Source organism: Apis florea, unplaced genomic scaffold (assembly GCF_048593485.1).
Source record: "Apis florea isolate Af1SG1 unplaced genomic scaffold, ASM4859348v1 contig_1789_pilon, whole genome shotgun sequence".
NCBI lineage: Eukaryota > Metazoa > Arthropoda > Insecta > Hymenoptera > Apidae > Apis > Apis florea.
In genome coordinates, this window is record NW_028256481.1 from 2141767 (window position 1) to 2162381 (window position 20615).

Here is a 20615-nt window from a genome sequence, read left to right on the forward strand (position 1 = left end):
GTTATTTTGTCTCACTTACTTTTCATTTTTTCTCTCGAAAATTAGATTGTTTCAATTCTGAAAAAAAAAAAAATGAAATAGTAGACAAATGAAACAAAATAAATTTCAAAAATCAAACACGATTTTCTAAACTTCTAAGATAATCAAGATTTTCAAAATTTTCGAGATCTTTTCGAAAAGAAAAAAGAATTTTTAGATTTAATTTAGAATTAAGCGATTCGAATTTACTTTTTGATATACGATACCTATTCTTCAAGCGATACGAAGCATTTTAAATTCCATCATTATGCATATCCAATTTCTACGCGTTGCGTAAAAACGAATAGGAGATGGCGCCACTATGTGTTTATTTAGCGCTAAAGTAATCGTAAGATTCTCGAAGAAACTCTTTGTAATTAATTTCGCGACGCTTGATTTTTTCATATAGTAGTGAGAGCATCCCTCAAAAGATTTCTCAACTCGACGATTTCTTTCGTGAGCTTATCTATTTCGTTCTCTTCCATCTCTTTCTCTTTTTGTCGGAAGTAACGTTGCACCAGCTGCGCCATCACTAAGGAAAACTTAACGTTTTTATCCTCCGTTATAGTTTCCTATCAAAAAGATGATGCATTTTAAAATTGATCTTTCTTTTCATCGATTTTTATAATATGTAGTGAAATAAAAAGTTTATTCAACTTCTTTTTTATTTTATACATATATTCAAAGCTATTTGATTCATCGTTTATATGGGGAAAAAAAATTTTCTTATGAAAAAACAATATTATGAAAATGAATTTAATTTATTGGGAATAAAAATTAGAATAGTATTTTAATGAAATAATTAGATTAAAATTTTATATATTTAAGTGTAATTAAAATGTTATGAAAATAACTAGATATATGTAATTATATTTCTATATGTATACGAAATAATAATATATTTGTGGATATACTTTTAAAAATTCGATTTTAAAAGCTAAAATAAATGTAAATATACAAAAATTTATATTAAATTGTCAATTAAGGTTTATTTATTATAAATTATAAGCAATATAAATTTGTTGAAATAAGATAGAGATAGAATTCACTTTCTTCATCTAATAATTTTCAATTACTCATAATTTATCAATTAATTTACCAATTTACCAAATCAATATTTTTGCATTTATGAATATATTAACCCTATAGAACGTATATTATATTCTCATAATTATAAATATAAATTGTTAATTTTTAAATATAATTTTATTAATTTATAAATTTATTTTTTTTAATATAAAATTTATAAGTTTATATTTAATATCTTTCCTAAAATATTTTAGATAAAATATTTAATATCTTTTTTATAAAAATTCTTTCTTTTTGCTATTATAAATTATACAAATTTTATATAAATTTATAAATTTAAAATTTACATAAATTTTACAAATTTTCTTCAAATTTAATATAATTTTTTTGTATAATCGATTATCTTTCATTCTAATTTATTTTATTTCAATATATATATCGTTCCATTTATCTTTTTCAACAATTGCGTATTATTTTTATTATGTTTATGATTATATTGAATTTATAATATTATTAACATAGTATTTTCTTACTAAACTTACTATAAAAAATTAAATAAAATCAATATTGTAATTATAATTTATTTATTCTGAAATGTATTGTTAAATATCTAGTTTATATTAAAAAAAAAAATATTGAAATTCACCACATAGAAAAATTTAAAAAAATTATATGAATGTTTCATAGTAATGAGTTTTAAGAGTAACACTAACAATATAACAACAGTGTTTCATGTCCCATCGTGCTCGTTTATCTGGTGGTGGTTTCAATAATAATTTTACATACTCGATCACTGGCTGAATACCAACGTACGTTGGAATAATATTGAATGGTGGCGGAAGAGTGGTTGTTAGCATAAAATCGACATAAGTCTGAAAATCACATATCTGTAAATTCTAAAATCTTTATATACTTATTATTAATATCTGTTTTTTTATTATAGAATAAAAATTTCTGATGATTCGAACCTCAGTTCGACCAAATGTCCATTCCACAAGTACATTTTCCGTGACTTTGGTCATTGTATTAGACATGCAAGCGATCAACATGTTTAAAATCATGATGACAGAAATAAAAGTGAATCCTGAAAAAAAAATTTCATATATTACATTTGGAATATATTAATTTAGATGTATTTTAGATAAATAATATTTTTATAATATACCTGCAAATATATATATATATATATACACTAATATAAATATTGGCTGAATTATGTAATGTGATCACTTTAAATATAAATTAAATCATAAATTATGCGTTGTATTAAAAACTGTTATAGTTGCATAGTACATATTTAATTTAGCGTTATTAATTATTTTATAAGTAAATACATAGAGAAATATGAAAGTTGATTTATAAAATGTTTATGAAAGTTGTTTTTATAAAAAAAAAGAAAAGTATGTATTTTTTTTAATATTCTAATCACTGCAAATTATTATTTCTTATAAAAATTTAAAATTTAATTTGAATTTTACTAAAACTATAAGCGAAACGACTTACATTTATGCTTTTCTTATCTTTTAGATAATACAAAAAATTAAAATTAAAATATTTCCTAAATTAATAATTTTCATTATAAGTATATTATAAATTTTTTTACTTTTTGTAATAATTTGCATTAAAAAATATATGATTCTTTTTAAAAAATGAAGTTCACATCTTATGCTCTATATATTCTATATTTGCAAAACGTATTAAAAATATTATATGATAAAATATTATATTATATAATATTATATGCAATTTTTATATGAAACATTCTTTATACAGCATATGATAATTTATAAATTACTTAAAGTTATCACATTATATTATCATATATCAAAAATGCTATCAAGAATATTATACAGTCATAATAAAATTATTTATATTTATATATTTATTATATTATCTAAATCTAAATATATAGTAAAAAATAATTGGAGATTATAAAAATATAAAATAATTGTACATAAGATTGCAAATTTTATATTTGTTTTTCCAAAATAATTTTCAAAAAATATAATATAATGTTTATATTTTGTTGAATGTCAAATTGGAATTATTTATTTTTCAACATATTTTTCAATTAATTTTGATTATGAAGTCAAAAAATTGTATTGATGTGCAATGCAGGTACATTATCATGCAACAACAATCGCATATATTTACATCAATAATGAAAATAATGATATTCATTAACTAAAAAACAAACAATTTTTTGTACTTAATTATTCTTTCTTATTTTAGCTTTAGCTTTTTTTTTATTCCATTTAAATTAAATTTCAATTAGAATTAAATATGAAAAATAAACGATTTAGCGATTAAATGATTAAATAATTGATATAAACATTGTATTGAATTTTTCGAAGATAAAAGATAAAAAGATAAAAAAATTGCAATCTTATTTATACTTATCTTATACTTTTCTTACTTTTTGTATAAAAATTGAATAGAGTAATTGCAATATTATATAAAGAAACTTAAATTTATTTTATATTTAAATTTATATAAAAAAAAGCATGATTTAAAATCATAAGGAATATATTATATTTTGCATTTTCCAATATTTAAGAGAAATGGAATTTAAGTGAATTTATTACCGGCAAAGGATATATATCCAATAAGCTCCGTGAATGAATGATGATTGATGATAGTTTCGTTCTCTGTTTCTCCAGGAAGATTCTCAATTATCACATCAGCGCTTTCGATAGGACTCATACAAAAAAGCGCCCAAAAAAAGGTCTTCAGGGCGGTTGGAAAATTGATGAACGAGTTGACCTGTTGGGTCTTGATCTTTGATTCATCATCGATTTGCACCATATCCTCGTAATATTGATAAAGTCTGCATGTTGCTAGAGAAAAAAAGATTCAAAATATTATATCATCATTTTATTGATTGTTTCATAATTAAATTTTCTATTTTTTTCTATTATTTAAAGATATTTATCATCAAATCAAAGAACTCGAAACAGAACTATCAAATTAAATCAAATTTAAATTGATTTTGAAATTTTTTAATTTTGCAACTATTAAAACTGTGCAACTGTTTGCACAGAAAATTAATATTAATATTTCTATTTAGAATACGAATTGATTAATTTAAAGTGAGAATAACAATTTTTTTTTTCAATCAAGATTTGATTATGGCGTCGCCAATCATTGTTCTTTGCGATCGATCGTATTCTACTATCGAAATGCATTGAACATTCGAAAAGATAAACACAACACTTAAAGGTGAACGATTATTTTAGCTGTTAGACTAAAGTTTGCAAAATAGAAATTTTAAATATTGCGAATTTGAAATTCACGAGAATAAGATTCACAACAAAGCCTTTTAAATTATAAAACTAAGTTGAATACTTGTCTTATATATTTTTTCTTTGCTGAAATAGTATTTATTTTTCATGTCAGAAATTTTAACTATTCAAGATAAGAATAAAATTACTTCAACAATTTACTTTGATAATTTATTATTCAAAACATCGAATAATCAGAAATAACTCTAACGCCTAAAAAACTGAAAACTATAAATAAAAATGTTATTCAAGCATTTTAAATAAAGTTATTACTTATTCAAAATTTTCATTAGTTACTTTTTCATCATTAATACCTATACATATTAATACTCTGCTTCACATCCATTTTACGTGTTCGCCTCTTTTACTTTATTCTGTTCAGTTTTTGATTTTAATTTTAATTTTAATTTTAATTTAATCTGTAATTAATTTATTTCTATTTAAATACAATTAATTTCTATTAAATAAAATTTACATAAAATAATAATTCAGATAATTAATATCATAGGAATATTGCCAGACAAGATTCTACATTTTCAATATGTGATATTTGCGAGTAGAGAAAAGAGCTAATAAAACGTTGCCCTGAGGCTAATAAAGCTAATTAGGGAGGAACTAGGGAGGAATAATAAGCGGTTAATTGTTTTGCTATCAGAACGCATATATTAAGATTTTTATACAATATATTACGATTAAATGTCACGATTTTTCGTAACATTATATGACAGTATGACACTATATGTAATAAATTCAATGCCATGACAACAACGACGAAAATCATGACATTTAATGTTACGATTGAAATCACAATTTATTATTGCGTAAAAACATATTTTAAAACACGCATTTCAGTAGATAGCATAGCAATTGTGTAATGTCTATGCCCTTCAAAGTTGCCAGACAATATACAACCTCTTTTACCACTAAAAGTAGTTCCATTCCTCTCTCGAAAATTTCTACATAAAACGAATACGTGACATCACATTATCCTATATTACTTTTACATTAGACAGAGGCATGTCACGTAACATGATGCGATGCTTGGCTTAGACAGAAATCTGGTCACGTGACACATCTTTGCCTAATGCAGCAACGGTAGTAGGGATAATAATGTGATGTCATGTACTACTTCAGAAATTCGCTGCTTTTCACATGAGAATTGATCTATTTTAGTAATAAAAATATTTCTATCCGAGCAATCGAATAGAAATTTCTATCCTGATTGCTCCCTAATTAATTTTTCTCTTTCTATTACTCCCAAATGAAAATGTGATATTATATATTGAAAATCTAAAGTCTTGTTTGGCAATTTTTTTCTGGGTTTTGCTTCTCTGAATCGTAAAAACAAAAAAAAAATATTTCTTATGATTGAAATAGAAAAAGATATTCGTATTTTATTTTATAACCTATATTTTAAACAATTTATAGGTATTAAAACATATTGCAATGCAAACATCGATTAAACGATGAATTTAAGTAATAACTCATATAACATTGGAAGCGATTTTTCAGCTGATATGTGAGTTATTAATTTAAACTCATTGTTAAATCGATGTTTATATTGCAATTTTTCAATATATATAGATTGCTTTAAATTAAAGTCGAACGAACATCAAAAAATGAATATTTTATTATCCAATCAACATAGTATTATATATTGTAAAATATATAAACGTAACTTATATAGCTATTTTTAATGCCTTACAGCGTAATACTATAACGAACGTTAAAAAAACATGTAAACTGTCTCCTGCGTTATTGCGTTATTGAGTTATTACTAGAAATATCGCTCGGCTTTATGGCAAACAAGTTTGTGCATGGATCGAACAGCAGTCGTTTTTACTAAAATCAAAAAATATCAAAAAAAAAAAAAAAAGAATTGGAAATATGTGATTGACAATAAATTTTTTTGTAAGTTATCATTAAACCATCGAGATTAAGTTAACATGATCCAAAATTAAAAAATAAATAAAATAAAATCACTCGCATCCATCAAAATGCAGTAAAATATTTTTACTGCATAAGTTGAACTACAAAAATCTTTATTTTTTAATCTAATAATATTCTTTTTCCTTTTACATCACAAATATAGCTGCAGTTTAAGTTAACTGAACATTTTTGTCGTATTGACAAGTTGGATATTCATTATCGATGAAATAGAGATATATCAAATATTAACAAATGTAATGAAAACGCAGCTTTTTCGATATCCTAATCTTAAGTTTTTAGAAGCATATATATTTCGAAAATTATATTCCAATTCCAGAAATTCATAAGAATAATTTTGCGAATTAACACATTCAAGATTAGCGATATATGTATGTGTGTATATATACGTATGTTATGAAGATTTTCTATTCTGTTCAGATTGATTGTGTTATAAACTTTTTCAAAATGTGAAACAATTGAAAAAATGAGAAACAATTTTTCGATTTTTTTTCATATGTGTTCAGTATAAGTATTGTTAATATGTACAACATAACTTTGAATTTTTCGCTTATTTTTTCAATTATTTTTTCAAGTATTTATCTAAAATCAATTTGATTTTTAATGCGATCTCGAATATATTAAGCGGATATAAAATGTAATTACTGTGGGATATTATCATATTATAAAGTATTTATAATAATTATTTTATATATATATTAAAGATTATTTAATTATGATTTATACAAGAACTTATAATTAAAAAATATTATAGGTCAATAGTTTTAAAAAGTTGGACATGTTGCAATTGTAAATAAAAAAACTGATAAATAAAAAGCTTTGTATCAACAAACGAAGAAATATCATAACAAATTTCATATATTACCTGCAGAAAATGCAAGAATGATTATGGTGAATAGAATGATAAATTTAAGAACATCCTTGATCATTTTAACAAGGGAAAGTTGAAGTGGTCCCAGATGGTAGTCCAGCTGACAGATATACAATAATTTCAAGAAAGCCATTATTGTTGCCAAACAATAAATTCCTTCGGCAATCAATGTGGGATCATACATGTTCCAATATTTCCTCTCCAACTCGAGTTGTCCATTTATTTTCACGTCCAGTGCAGCCGTTATCCAATATAGGAAGGTCAAAATAAAGAGGAATATCATGATCATCTCGAACCTGTCATCGATGAAATGTTCTCGCTTTAAAATAAAAATTCTAGCATGAAAATAATAGTGAAATCTTATAAAATTATAAAAATAAATTATTTTGATAACTTATTCATATTAGCTAAAATAAATAGCAATGTAAAATTGTAGCAAAAAAATAAAAATTATTGAAAAAACTATTATTTTAATTGGAATAAAATTTCAAAGAATAAAATAATAGTAAATAAAATAATAGTAATAAAATAAACTATTTTTATTAGTATTATTATTAGTATAATTGAAATTTTGATATATAGAAAGAATATGAACTTTTAAAATGTTTTAAAAAGATGAATTTAAATTTGTTATTTTATCTTTTATATATATTGAAAATTTCAATTTAAATTCATTAATTGTTAAAAAAGATAATATTAAAATATAGATATATAAGATAATAAAATATATATAATATAATAAGATATTCATTTAAAGATAATATGATTTAAAATTATTGCTTTTTATTTTATATAAGTAAAATTATTCTCTATTCTAAAAATATTTAAAGAGAATAAGAATTTTATTAAGAGCATAAGAAATTTATAAAAAAATGTATTGAATAAAATCCAAATTATCATGAAAACTTTTATATTTATTATAATTATTATAACATTTATTTATATATTTTTATACTTATTAATATAATAAAAATAAAAAATTAAAATATTTGATAATATTTTCAATTCAATATTTATTTTAATAATATAATATTATAATATAATAATATATTTGATAACAAAAATTCAAATATTAAAATAAATAATAAAAATATAAAAAATAAATATAAAAAAAAATAACATAAGATATATATAAATTAGAAAATATTTGAAATTGTGGAAAAATTTTTAATATTTTTAATTTACTTACTTTTTAAAATTTGTATTTTAAATTACTTAAATATTTTTTTCCTTAAAATTCTTTTTTAAACTTTAAATTGTTTATTAAAGTAGCAAATTTTCAGTAATTATTTAGAATAAGAACCATCTCAATTATAAATATTAAAAATATTTTTATATATAACTCAAAAACTAAGAGCGATTATTATACAGAGTTCGACAAAAGAATTTGAATATTATCTCATAAAAAAATTCATCTAATTCAAAAATTCTTATTTTAATAAAATTTGGCATATTTATTATGTAGAATATAACAAATTATAAAGTAATTTTTTTGTCAACAAAAAATCTTTTGATATGAAATTTTGATAAAATTGAAACAAATTTTTTTTTTAAATTTTAACATCTTTTCATATTTTAAATGACGATTTTATCTGAAAATATTTTATCTAAAAGAAATAGATAAAACTAATTTTAAAATATTTTATAATATAAAATTTTTCTCTATTTCACAACATTATAAAGTTATATTTAAAAAGCGAAAAATTCATTGAAACTGACAATGAATATTTGTTTTTTTAAAATGATATTTCGGTAAAAAAAACTTGTTTCATATATGCATAAATATATTCTATACATTTTCATAAAATTTTATTAAAAATAAAGAAATTTAATAATTTTAATGAAATTTTATTAACATTTTATTAAAAAATGAAAAAATATTTTCATGAGTTATTGTACATGCTTAATTATGAAGGAAAGTACTATAATTGTACAAGAATGTAAAATATTTTCATATTTTTAAATAATAAAATTGTCAACAATTTGCATATTGTTTTAATGCCAATTCCAATATATATAATATTTTTCTAAAAAATAATAGAACTTTTACTGCTTTAAAACAACAGTAAAAATAAATAAAAAGAATAGTAATTGCTCTTATCAACTGTTTATGAAATTCTTTAAAATGATTCAAAGTTTACAATTTATCAAAAAAAAAAAGGACACATCAATAGATATTCCTTTCTTCTATAATTACAATATCTATAAGAAATATTTCAAATTTTAAAATAATAATTTTGAGAAAAATTTCAAGGATATCATCAATGTTCAATATATCAAGAATTTAATTTCAAATGCGATGAGATGGTCTCTATTTTAAATAATTATTCTTTCGAAAATTTACTATTCTAAAACTGTTAAATCCAGATCACAATTTACTTTCAAAACTTTTATCGTCACACCTAATAATGGAGATCGTACCAATACCAAGGTACCGCGAAAAACCTCTTCGGCCCGTGTATAATGCAAAGACGAATCAATCCCCAGGAGAATGACGTGATGTAAACAATCAAAAGCCAGACATATACTGAAGAAGCACCTTGAAGTCAGAAGTCGAAGGAATTGTTCGATTTCTTTCTTTATGTTTTGATCTTTCAATAGCAGGGCTGGGGAAAATTTGAAATAGTTTGACACAAACCATCAAAAACTAAAATATTTTCATAAACAAATACTAAATTTAAAAATATTATTTTCATATAACGCTTAAAATATCATTTCATTTTATGCTTAAGTCAAATTTTATACGTGAAAGCATTATTTTGTTTAATACATAAATCATAAAAAAATATTATTATAATATTTTATTATAATAATCAAAAATAAAAAACACAAATTTCAATAGAAAAATTTAGAATGTAATTTAATATAAATAAATATATGCCTTGTTATATAGAATATGTCAGAAGGCAACAAACAAAAAAACTTAATTAATGATTCTTGAGTAATAATTTCAAGCAACTTTTTCTTTTATGAAAATTTCCGTTTTAATTTTGTTAATGAATTATTAACAGTATTTGGCCAATCACAGAGCGTGTATATATATCACAATCACAAACAAGGCTTAAATTTTCGTTTCAGTTTTGTTAATGAGTTATTAGTATTAGCTAATCACAGAGTGATTAGATATATACCAATAATAAATTGCTAGATTCGACATATGTTGTTTTGATATTGACTATTTGTTCAAACTCTGCGACTTGCCAACAGCGCATACCCAACGCTATCTATCATCGCAACATTTCTACATGCTCTGCGATTGATCAATGTTTCTCATTAACAAAACCGAAATGAAAATTAGAGCCTTGTTGATTGAGGCGCAACAGATCTATATGCTCTGTAATTAGCCAATGTTTTTCCTTAATAACTCGTTAATAAAACAAAAAATTTTTGCAAAGAAAAAAATTGCTTGAAATCATCTCAGAAATTATTATAGTCAAGCTTCATCAGTTGATTTCTGGAATATTTTGTACATATGTTGTACTATAAAATGTTAAAGTTAGACATTATCTTTTCAAAATATTATTACTTCATACATAACTTTTTCATATTTCAATAAAATAATTGTTTCATAACAGTACTTATATGAGTTGGTATGAAAATATATGCTTGGAGAACTATTTCAAAGAAAAATTTATTTGAAAAATTCTGTACCTGACGAAATGAAAATATTGATTTTTCTATCTATTTTAAAAATTTATTTTCCTCAGCCCTCGAATATTCGATATAATCGTTATGATACCTGTATTTGGCGGTCCACGAAGTTGCTCGCTTTTATCTATATTCGATTGAAGAAAAACGATAAGGAGGAACCACAAGTAGCTGGCGGTTGACGAGATGAACTTGTTCACGGGTGATTGCCAAAATTTCGATTTCTTAGAATTTGGAGCTACCAGAATCACTACTAACACCACGAAAAGCGTGAACATGCGTAATATTACGATTAGACACTTCATCCATGGTGTCATGATCTTCCATTCGTACCATCCCTCTATCCATTTGCTTGAAATTACCTGGAAATTTAAATTTGATGTCATATTGATAATTGGTAAATTTGATGTTATGTTGTTATCTCTTTATTCCAAATTTAATATTATATTAATCGATAAATTTTATGTTACATTACATTTCTAAATGTCTTCCATTAACTTGTGTTTTGTAGTAACTTTTTAATTTTTTTTTACTAATTTCAATTTAACTATTTTATTAAATATATACACAATGTCAATATATTTCTGAGATATCTTTGAACAATTATAAAAGAAGCTAAAATAAACATGAAAATATTAATTATATAAAAATATTGATTGATTATTTTAATAAATAATTTAAATTTGCGAAGATGAAGCGAGATGAAGATAGATGGTATAACAGAGATAAAATCATCTCACTTTATCTATTTATTTTATTTTGCAAACTTCAATTGTTTATAATTTAATAAATAAGCTTTAATTAATCAATTTTTCAAAGATGTCATATGAATATATTATTAATATAATGAATATAATTTGAATGAATATAAATTTCGAATATTATATGAAGAGTTTAGAAATGTAAGTATCTTTGAAAATGATATATAATCAGAAATTATAATCAAAAAATTAGGATCAATAAAAATTTTCAATATTTTTCAATATTAAAATTTTTAGTATAGCGTTTATAATAATTAGCGTTAATAATTTTTATTAACTACTAATCTACTAGTTATTTATTATTATTAACAAATTATTAACTTTATTTTTATTAATTATTAATACACAAATATTATATATATCTATATATTAACAATTTATATTTCTTCGCTTTAATTAGAATATATTCTTTATTTTTTAATGATTTTATCAAATATTCAAAATTTTTTTTAAATCAACTAATATGATGATTGGATTTGTAATATATAAATGTTTTAAATAAATATCAGATATTTTCAATTGGATTCATATCAAGATGGGATTATAGTAAAAAGTAATAAAATATTATATATCATAACATGCTATGTATTTAAATTATTAATATATGTGAAATAAATTAACGATTAATAAAATTTGCAATTGAAATTCGTTCAGGCTTTTAAATTATTAAAAACAAAAAAAAATATTAAAATTATAAATATATTTAATTTTTTTCAAAAATCTTTTTATCATTTTTTAGTATTAAAAATCTTTTTAAATTTTCAAATTTAAACAAATCAATTAAATCAATATTAAATTATTGAAAAATTACTTACTTAGCTGATTTATCAACTGAAAATTTTAGCAATAAAGAAATTTTTCTAATGAATTATGCAAGTCATTTTCAGAGAATGTGTCTTGATATTGATTGACTTTTGTATCCTCCATATAATCATCGAAATAAATAATTGCCTTTGAATAATATTCAAAATTCGAGAAATTGGAATTGACTGAGATTTATAAATATTATATTGAATTTGATTTCATTCTTTGTCAACAAAAATATCTAAATATATGTATACTACTTTGTATAATAATTATTATATATTTACAAATAAGAGAATATATAATAATCTCTTTCTATAATAATAAATTATTCATCTTCTTTACGACCTGTTGTATATTGGGATGGGCGACAAAGGATCTCTGCTTGTTATGCAAAGCGAACAGCAGCCTTGGATATAGAAATTTGGACGAAAGAGCGAATCCAGTGGATTGTTTCAAAATTTCTTCCACCTCCTCCACAGTTCTTGCGCAACCGATCAAATCGGTTGCGAATTGCGAGACAGCCTATAAACGAAATGAAACGTTAAGATGGCAGATGGTCTTGATTGATTCAGTGAAGATATAAGTGAAAAGAGGGAAGAAAGACCTCGGAGAGACTTCTATACTCGTAATAAAATTCTCTGTCGAAATCGGCAGCATTTCGTAGTTCGTAAGACAAATTGAACGCTTCCAAAATTGGGTCGTCGACGGTTTGACAAATGAACGCCGGGTTCGTGACAGCTTTATATATAAATATTCGCATTTTCTCGGTCGTGAGCAGATCGTATTTTTCTCGTTCGCTTCTGCGCTATCGAACGAAAATATCGTTAGTTAAATTGATTTTCATTACATTCATATTCAATTCAATTAAGAATTGCAATAAGAGGCGGAAATACATTTTTTCACATTTTTTAACTTATTATGTATACCTAATGCATTTGAACGAAAAATTCTACATTGTATAGCATGTGTGGATAAATGCATTGTAGCTATTTTATCTATCTATATTTACATTAAGAGAAACTGTTTCGATGATTTTTATTTTGATATATACATATAATATCAAGGATACTTTCTTGAATAATCTTCAAAAAATTTGTTTCGTTAATAAAAAGTTATTAATCATTAAAAATCGAATTTTTCAAACGAATATCTTAATAATAGTTGGATAGGATAAGATTTAGGTTAGATTATTCGTGTAATGACACATAATAATTGTGGATATATTTCAATTTTTTGTACCGTTAATTTAATTATTTCTAATTGTAATCATTAATATTTATGGCATGATTAATTATAAGATTAATTAAGAAAAATAATATAAATATTCTTTTTTGTGTTTTTAATATATTAGAAATTCGCATAAAAAACTTTTTAGATTTTTTAATAATTAATAATTAATAAGCGTAACTTCTTTAAGGTTTTTTTGAGAATATTTTTTACAATATATATCTTAACTTTTCTTAATGTAAATTTTTAATGTAAATATTTATTGTATTTTTTTACATTTTATATTGTTACAATTCATATATAGCGATAGTTTTAATAAACAATTATTTCTAATACTATTATACAAACGAAATAAAATCTTATAATTTTTTGAAATAACAATGGATTAACGTCAAATTAAAATGAATAAAAATAAAACATTATATAAGATGTTCTACAAATAATGATATAACATTTGAGAGAATAATTCTACATAAAAAGATAAGATATGAAAATATGAAATAAAATTTTGAAAATTGTTTTCAAGAAAATCAAGTTTAAACTTTTTTCAAATACAAGTAAAATTAATTATTTTCTAATTGAAATGGACTATCGATAAATGGTTACTCTATATGAAAATAACTAAAAAATTTACAATAAAATTTTATGATTATGATTAAAATTTTATATTCCTTATTTAAATTTTAAGTTTTTGTATAAATCGAGATTGAATATATACAATCAAGAAATCAACAATGTAATTTTCATTTTAGAGTACTCTTTATAGACACATTTGAATTCAATGATTTGCAAATATCTTATAGAGGAAATTTTGAACAATTTTTTCTTATACACAAACATATATATATAAGAGCTTTTTAGCCATATAGTTTTTGAAATATTCATTTTCGAGATTTAATATTTTTTTTATGCTTACTTTTATCCTTATAGAATACCAAAATTTGGCAATTTTCTTTGTATAAGAACCGCTCGGCTATATTTTTCGAAATATTTGCAAAAAAAGATTATTACTCTTATTTATCGGGTAAACTTATATTATCACATTTACAATTAGTATTCATAAAAAGTTTAAACGTTCTACAGATCTAATAATATTAACAATTTTTTTTTGCAAATATTTCGAAAACTATAATCAAGCGGTCCTTACAAGATATCAAAAAAATTGTCAAATAGTATTCTGTTCATAAAGATGAAAAAAATGTTAAATAAATATAGATTCGAAAATTTTTCTTTTTTAAAATATAAACATTTCAATTATAGAAATAGGAATATATTAAATAGGAATTATATTAGATCGACAAAAGAAGAATAATTATCTAATTTGTACATTTTTTTGATTTAAATTTTTTGGATTTTTATTTATGAGAGACATCTTAAAAATATAGCGTATATAATATAGTAGTTAAAACAACAATATATATTGACAGCGCGAAAACACTTAAAAATCGAATTATCGTAAAATATATCAAAAATTTTTGAACAATTTCTAAAATACGAGACATACTATATTGTTTCAGAAGGAAATCATTTTCAGCAATTTCTTTAAATAAATTCTTTAAAAAATTCCTACAAAACTCCATCATAATAAGAAAATGTCTATACATCTCGAAAAGCAAAGATCTATATTTATATAATATTTTTCCATCATCCTTTAGAAATAATTTTAGAATACGATATCAAAGGTTAGCCATCTTTTTCTTGAAACAATCTGTATAAAAAATATAAAAAAGATTATCTCACCTTCTGTAACATATTTCAAAACATATGTAATTATTAAAACTGATATTGAAACATCAGTGATAATCAATCATAATCCAAACACAAGATTCAATGAAATGAAATCATTATTCGTTCAGATTGGACATAGCGTCTATTACTACTATATAATCTTTGTCACACTAGATAAAAGTTAACAAAAAAAGCCCGTACTTGCACGTTTCGCAATTGCAACTAGGCGGATGGGGTTTTGGGAGCATATGTAGTCTATTCCGGAGGAAATTGATCATCTCGAACTGCCCATATTGCGCCGCTACCGTGAGTGGAGTTGTTTCGTCCGGAAAATCGGCACTTTGGGTCACCCCTGCGTACTCCAATCCCGGAGACAGTTGGTTCAGTTTATTCAAAATAACCTGCGTGATCCTTATCTCGCCATCTCTGATAGCGTGTAAATGTGCATCGCCCGGATCGATGTAAGGATGGGTCAAAAGGTACTCGACCATCGGTAGGTTTCTATCATGGACGGCGATGTGAAGCGCGGTGACACCCTGGAAATAGGTCATGATCTCTCGTTAATATATGCCATTTTTGTGATAAAAAAAAAAGGAATGATTTGTAACATGATGTGTATACATACAGTAAAAAATGAAAGTTTTCGTACATGATTTATCTTAGAAATAGATTCATCTAATTCAAATATTCTGTTTTTATTGAAAATTTATGTATGTAGAGAATAAGCAATTTTATTATTGACAAAAAATTGTTTTAAAGGATCAAATTAATATTTAATGTTTTAATTATAGATGAGCAAAATTTTAACGATTGACATGAAAAATAAAGTTAGTTCAATTTGTTAGTTGTTATTCGAAGTATCAAATAAACGTAGTTAACTGTAACGCCGAGTGGTAACTAATCGAGGTTATTCGACGGCCAATTATAACTACGAATAAAACTTAGTTATCGCAGCTGTTGTTTTAACTTAATTTTATCGAAGACTTCGAATAAGTCAGAAGCAAGAAGTTTTTATGTACGTCATAAATGATAGAAGTAATATTTTAATTGTATTAATTATTAATAATTAATAATTTTTATTTATATAAAAATCATTTAAATATTTCCAAAAATAATTTACTTCTTCTTTTTTCAAATAATGAAAAATAAATAATTTCTCTTGTCTTGAAATTATTGTATAATATCGATAGTCTCTTTTGATCAAAACAAGAGTTTTGATCAAATTTCTTATTTAAATAACGAATGAAATATAACGAATAATATTTTGATTACAAATATATGAAGAAGCTAATTTTTATTTACATAAATATTATTTAAGTAATTTCAAAAATAATCTATTTTTTATTTTTTTATATGCAATATTACTTTGATAATTATTCGAAATAAACAGATTTTTACCGCTTTTGATAATTTTTGAATATGTTGTAAAAATTAATATTTTGAACAACTTTTTCCTTTGCACGTGTTATTCAGCTTTAATTTTTGATATTTGCAAAAAAGACTTTACTTAATAACATTATTCGAAATACTCGAAAAACCGCAGTTAATTAAACATCAATAATTATTCAAATAGCAGTCAATTAGTTACAAATAAAAATTAATAAAAATTAATGCAATTGTTATTTTAACTTTATTTCATTAAAGATATTAAATAAATCAAAAATAATAAATTTTCATAAATGATAAAAAAAATATTTTATTTCTAAATTAGAAATTTTTTAATATATAATAATGGTTGCAAATATCTCGAAAATTAAACCTAAACAACGATAATGCAAAAACTTGTTCAAAATATATCAAAATATTCTTACAAAATATAACAAAATCATAAAAATCGGTAAAGATCTTTCTATTTTAAGTAATTATTATTATTTTTTATTTGGATTTAGATGAAAAACAAATAATAGATAAAATTTTTAAACATTTTCAAAAATATAAATATATATACGTATAAATGTAAACATGTAAGATGAACATTAATTTTTGTTTAATCCTTCCTAATATTATTAATAAAATTTTTAAATTACTTATTTTTATTTTTATATTTTTTCTATCTTATATTGGAACTCCTTTGCCACAAAATGCAGCAAGCAAAAAAACTTTAAAATATTTATTATTTTCTATCTAAATTCAAATTTATTTTTAAATAATTTAATTTTATCTGCAAAAAATAAGAAATAAATTATTTTTAAAATTCAAATATTTTTTATACAAATAAATATGAAATTATTTCATATTTACGATTAAAATATTAAAATGTAATATAATTAAAAAATTATTATTATTTAAATTATTATTGTGGTTATTTGATATAATTATGTAATATTAAAATATTAATTTTATTTATTATTTATGATGTATAAAATTTTTTATTTCTGATTTATTCGATAACATATTTCAATTCTTCAAGAAGTTAAATTGAAGTGATAGTTATAGTAACTAATTTTTATTCGTTGGTTGTTATAGTTAGCCACTCTTCAAACTTCAGTTAGTATCATTCGACGTTACAATTAACTGCAGTTATTCAAGCATTTCGAATAAAATTATTAGTTAAAATAATTTTATTTGAAATTTTAACAAGTTTTATACTTTTTTTAACAGTTAATAGTTTCATGTTTTTATCTTTTGAATTTCATCAATTTTTAATACAATTTAGAATTATTTTATAACAGAATAATAGAGAATTCTATTAATTTTGTAATTTAAAATTTTGTGCTATTCCATTATAATAAAATTATGTTTAAAAAATGAAAAAACATTTTAAAATTTTAAGTATTGATTTCCTTTAGTGATATTCTGCTAAAAAATTATTTTATATATAATCTATTATATATAAAATTTTATTCTTTGGTTTTCGATATATATGATGTTTGTAATATATTGGATCAGTGTTTACCTGGAAAATGATAAGTTGGAACAAAAGGAGAAGTCTTTTTTAACTGAACATGATAGCGAATGTAAATTTAATAATTAATTAGAATATTAATTATCAATTTTTTTATAAAAAATAATCAAAAGATGATATATCAAAATTTGAAAATTTATAATATAATTAATAATATAAAAATACAAATAATATAATTAACAATTTTTAAATTTATAATACAATTCTTATCTCTATCAATATTTTTTTTTTTTTTTGAGAGGAAAATGCACTTGTGCCACTTTTTTGTATTTTTCAACTTTTAATTATATCATCGAAATATTTTTTCATTTTTATGAAAAAATAATTTTCATTTTAATGATAATAATTGAATAAGTAAAACTATATTACATTACATATTTTTTATTTCTATAAAGAGAAATTATATTGTTTTATATATATAAAATATAATATAATATATAATAATATAATAATATAATATAATAATATATAATAATATAATAATATAATATATTGTTATATTATATGTATAAAAATAAAAAAGATTGTAAAAATGGATAATATATAAATATATAAAATATATATAAAATAATAAATAAAATAATATATAAAAAGAAAAAAAATAAATGTAAATTTACTGAGAAAATAAAAAATTTTTCGATAAAAAATCTACATTAAAAACTACTTAAAAAGAATATTAATAAAATATTGAAAAAAATTTTTTATTTGAAAGTAAAAATATAGAAAAATAATCCCAGATAGTTGATCAAACATATCTAATGAAAGAGAAAAATTTTTTTATATTTTTATTTTTATTCCGATTAATAATTTTTATCTGTACATACAATTTAATATAATTTATTATTTTTTTATAAATTAAAATAAAACATATTAAAAGAGTTTTTAAATTTAAAAAAAAATTTCATTTACGAAAGCCAAAATTCATTTTGGGTAATATTTTGTTCTTTTCATCTCGCGTATATTTTATACATATCAGTGAATATAAAATGTGCATTATACGTGAAAAGATAAAATATTCAATATAAAATAGTTATCATATTTAGAGAGTTGAAAAAAATTCTATTTAAATTCTATTCTTTTAATTATGTTTATAAAAATTTCAATTTGCATGAATATCCGTAATTTTCATATTACTTCTAAATTTTATATTTCGAAAAATTATTTTCGTATATTAAATAGCTCATACACGATCAATGACATTATATATAATAATAATATTGTTAATTACAATTATAAATAATAATAAATTAAAATAATTTAATAACATAAATTAATTAATTTATTTATAATATTACTAATAATATTATTGTTAATATTATTAATTGCATGTAAGCTTATTTAAATATTTTTCTGTTTAATATTAATTTGCATTTTAGTAGATGTAAAATGTATTTGATCAATATACTTTTACGTCACAGTTTTTACTTTAAGGTAATAAATTAAAAAAATAAGAATTAAAAAATTTTAATTCTAATTTACATTTATCAAATATTATAATTTGTTTAATTTAATTTAAATTTTTTTTTAGAAGTTAATAAAATTGTTTATTAATATTATTATACGTATAAATTCATTTTATCAGTTTATCATTTTAATTTTTTTTAAATTTTCAAAAAATTACTAAATTATTAATTTAATTCTAAATTAAATCATTAAATTAATACTAATTATTTATAATGATATAGCTATTTCACTATATCATATGTTTTTAGATTAATTTTTAATAAAAGAAATTATAATTAAAATATTTAAAAATAAAATTTTGCTTATATTTAAATAGATCCAAAAATACCACAAAGAGTTAATAATAGATATATTATCTATTAATATAATCTATTATGTTATTTTATATTATATATCTATTAATTATCTATTAATATAAAAAAAATATAAAAAGAAAAAATTTTCAATAATAAGATTCCCAAAATTCCCAAAAAATTCATAAAAACTTTACATTCCTTTTTCTTTTATCAATATTTAACAAGCACTATAAATGAACATTTTTCTTTTTATGTTTTTCTTCCGAAAAATTTGAAAAATTTCAATATTTTCAATTTCAAAATTTTTTTATAATAAAATTACGATTATTTATAAGAAATATATTTTTAATTTATATTTTTAAAAAATTATGATTTCTTAGGTTTGTAAATTTTTAATATTATTTTTAACTGCTTCAAAATTATAATTTTGCAAAATCTGAAATCAAATTTCAGTATAAGAATATTTATCTTCTACAAATCTCCCACAATGATATCAAAAAGAAAAATCTTTTGCAAAAATTTATAGCTTAAGTTTTTAATTATTCTAATGTTAATATTAGTTATTTTAAAATTCTTACCATTCGTTTATATATTTATCTACATATTAATCTTTCTAATATTTAAATAATAATT

The 20615-nt window shown here is 21.2% G+C and overlaps 1 protein-coding gene across 1 annotated transcript in view; it reads right to left on the reverse strand.

Annotated features, from left to right (window-relative positions):
• Positions 1–340: 340 nt before the first annotated feature.
• LOC105735666 (short transient receptor potential channel 4) overlaps positions 341–20615 on the reverse strand; it is a 29743-nt gene continuing 9468 nt past the window's right edge. The window contains exons 3-12 of the mRNA XM_086910812.1: positions 15519–15853; positions 12967–13162; positions 12708–12884; positions 10886–11156; positions 9568–9685; positions 7141–7442; positions 3633–3884; positions 2016–2131; positions 1761–1919; positions 341–590 (exon numbers count right to left, since the gene is read on the reverse strand). Of these exons, the coding sequence (XP_086766938.1) occupies positions 420–590; positions 1761–1919; positions 2016–2131; positions 3633–3884; positions 7141–7442; positions 9568–9685; positions 10886–11156; positions 12708–12884; positions 12967–13162; positions 15519–15853 (2097 nt within the window). The 3' untranslated portion in view covers positions 341–419. The remainder of the gene's footprint in view (positions 591–1760; positions 1920–2015; positions 2132–3632; positions 3885–7140; positions 7443–9567; positions 9686–10885; positions 11157–12707; positions 12885–12966; positions 13163–15518; positions 15854–20615) is intronic.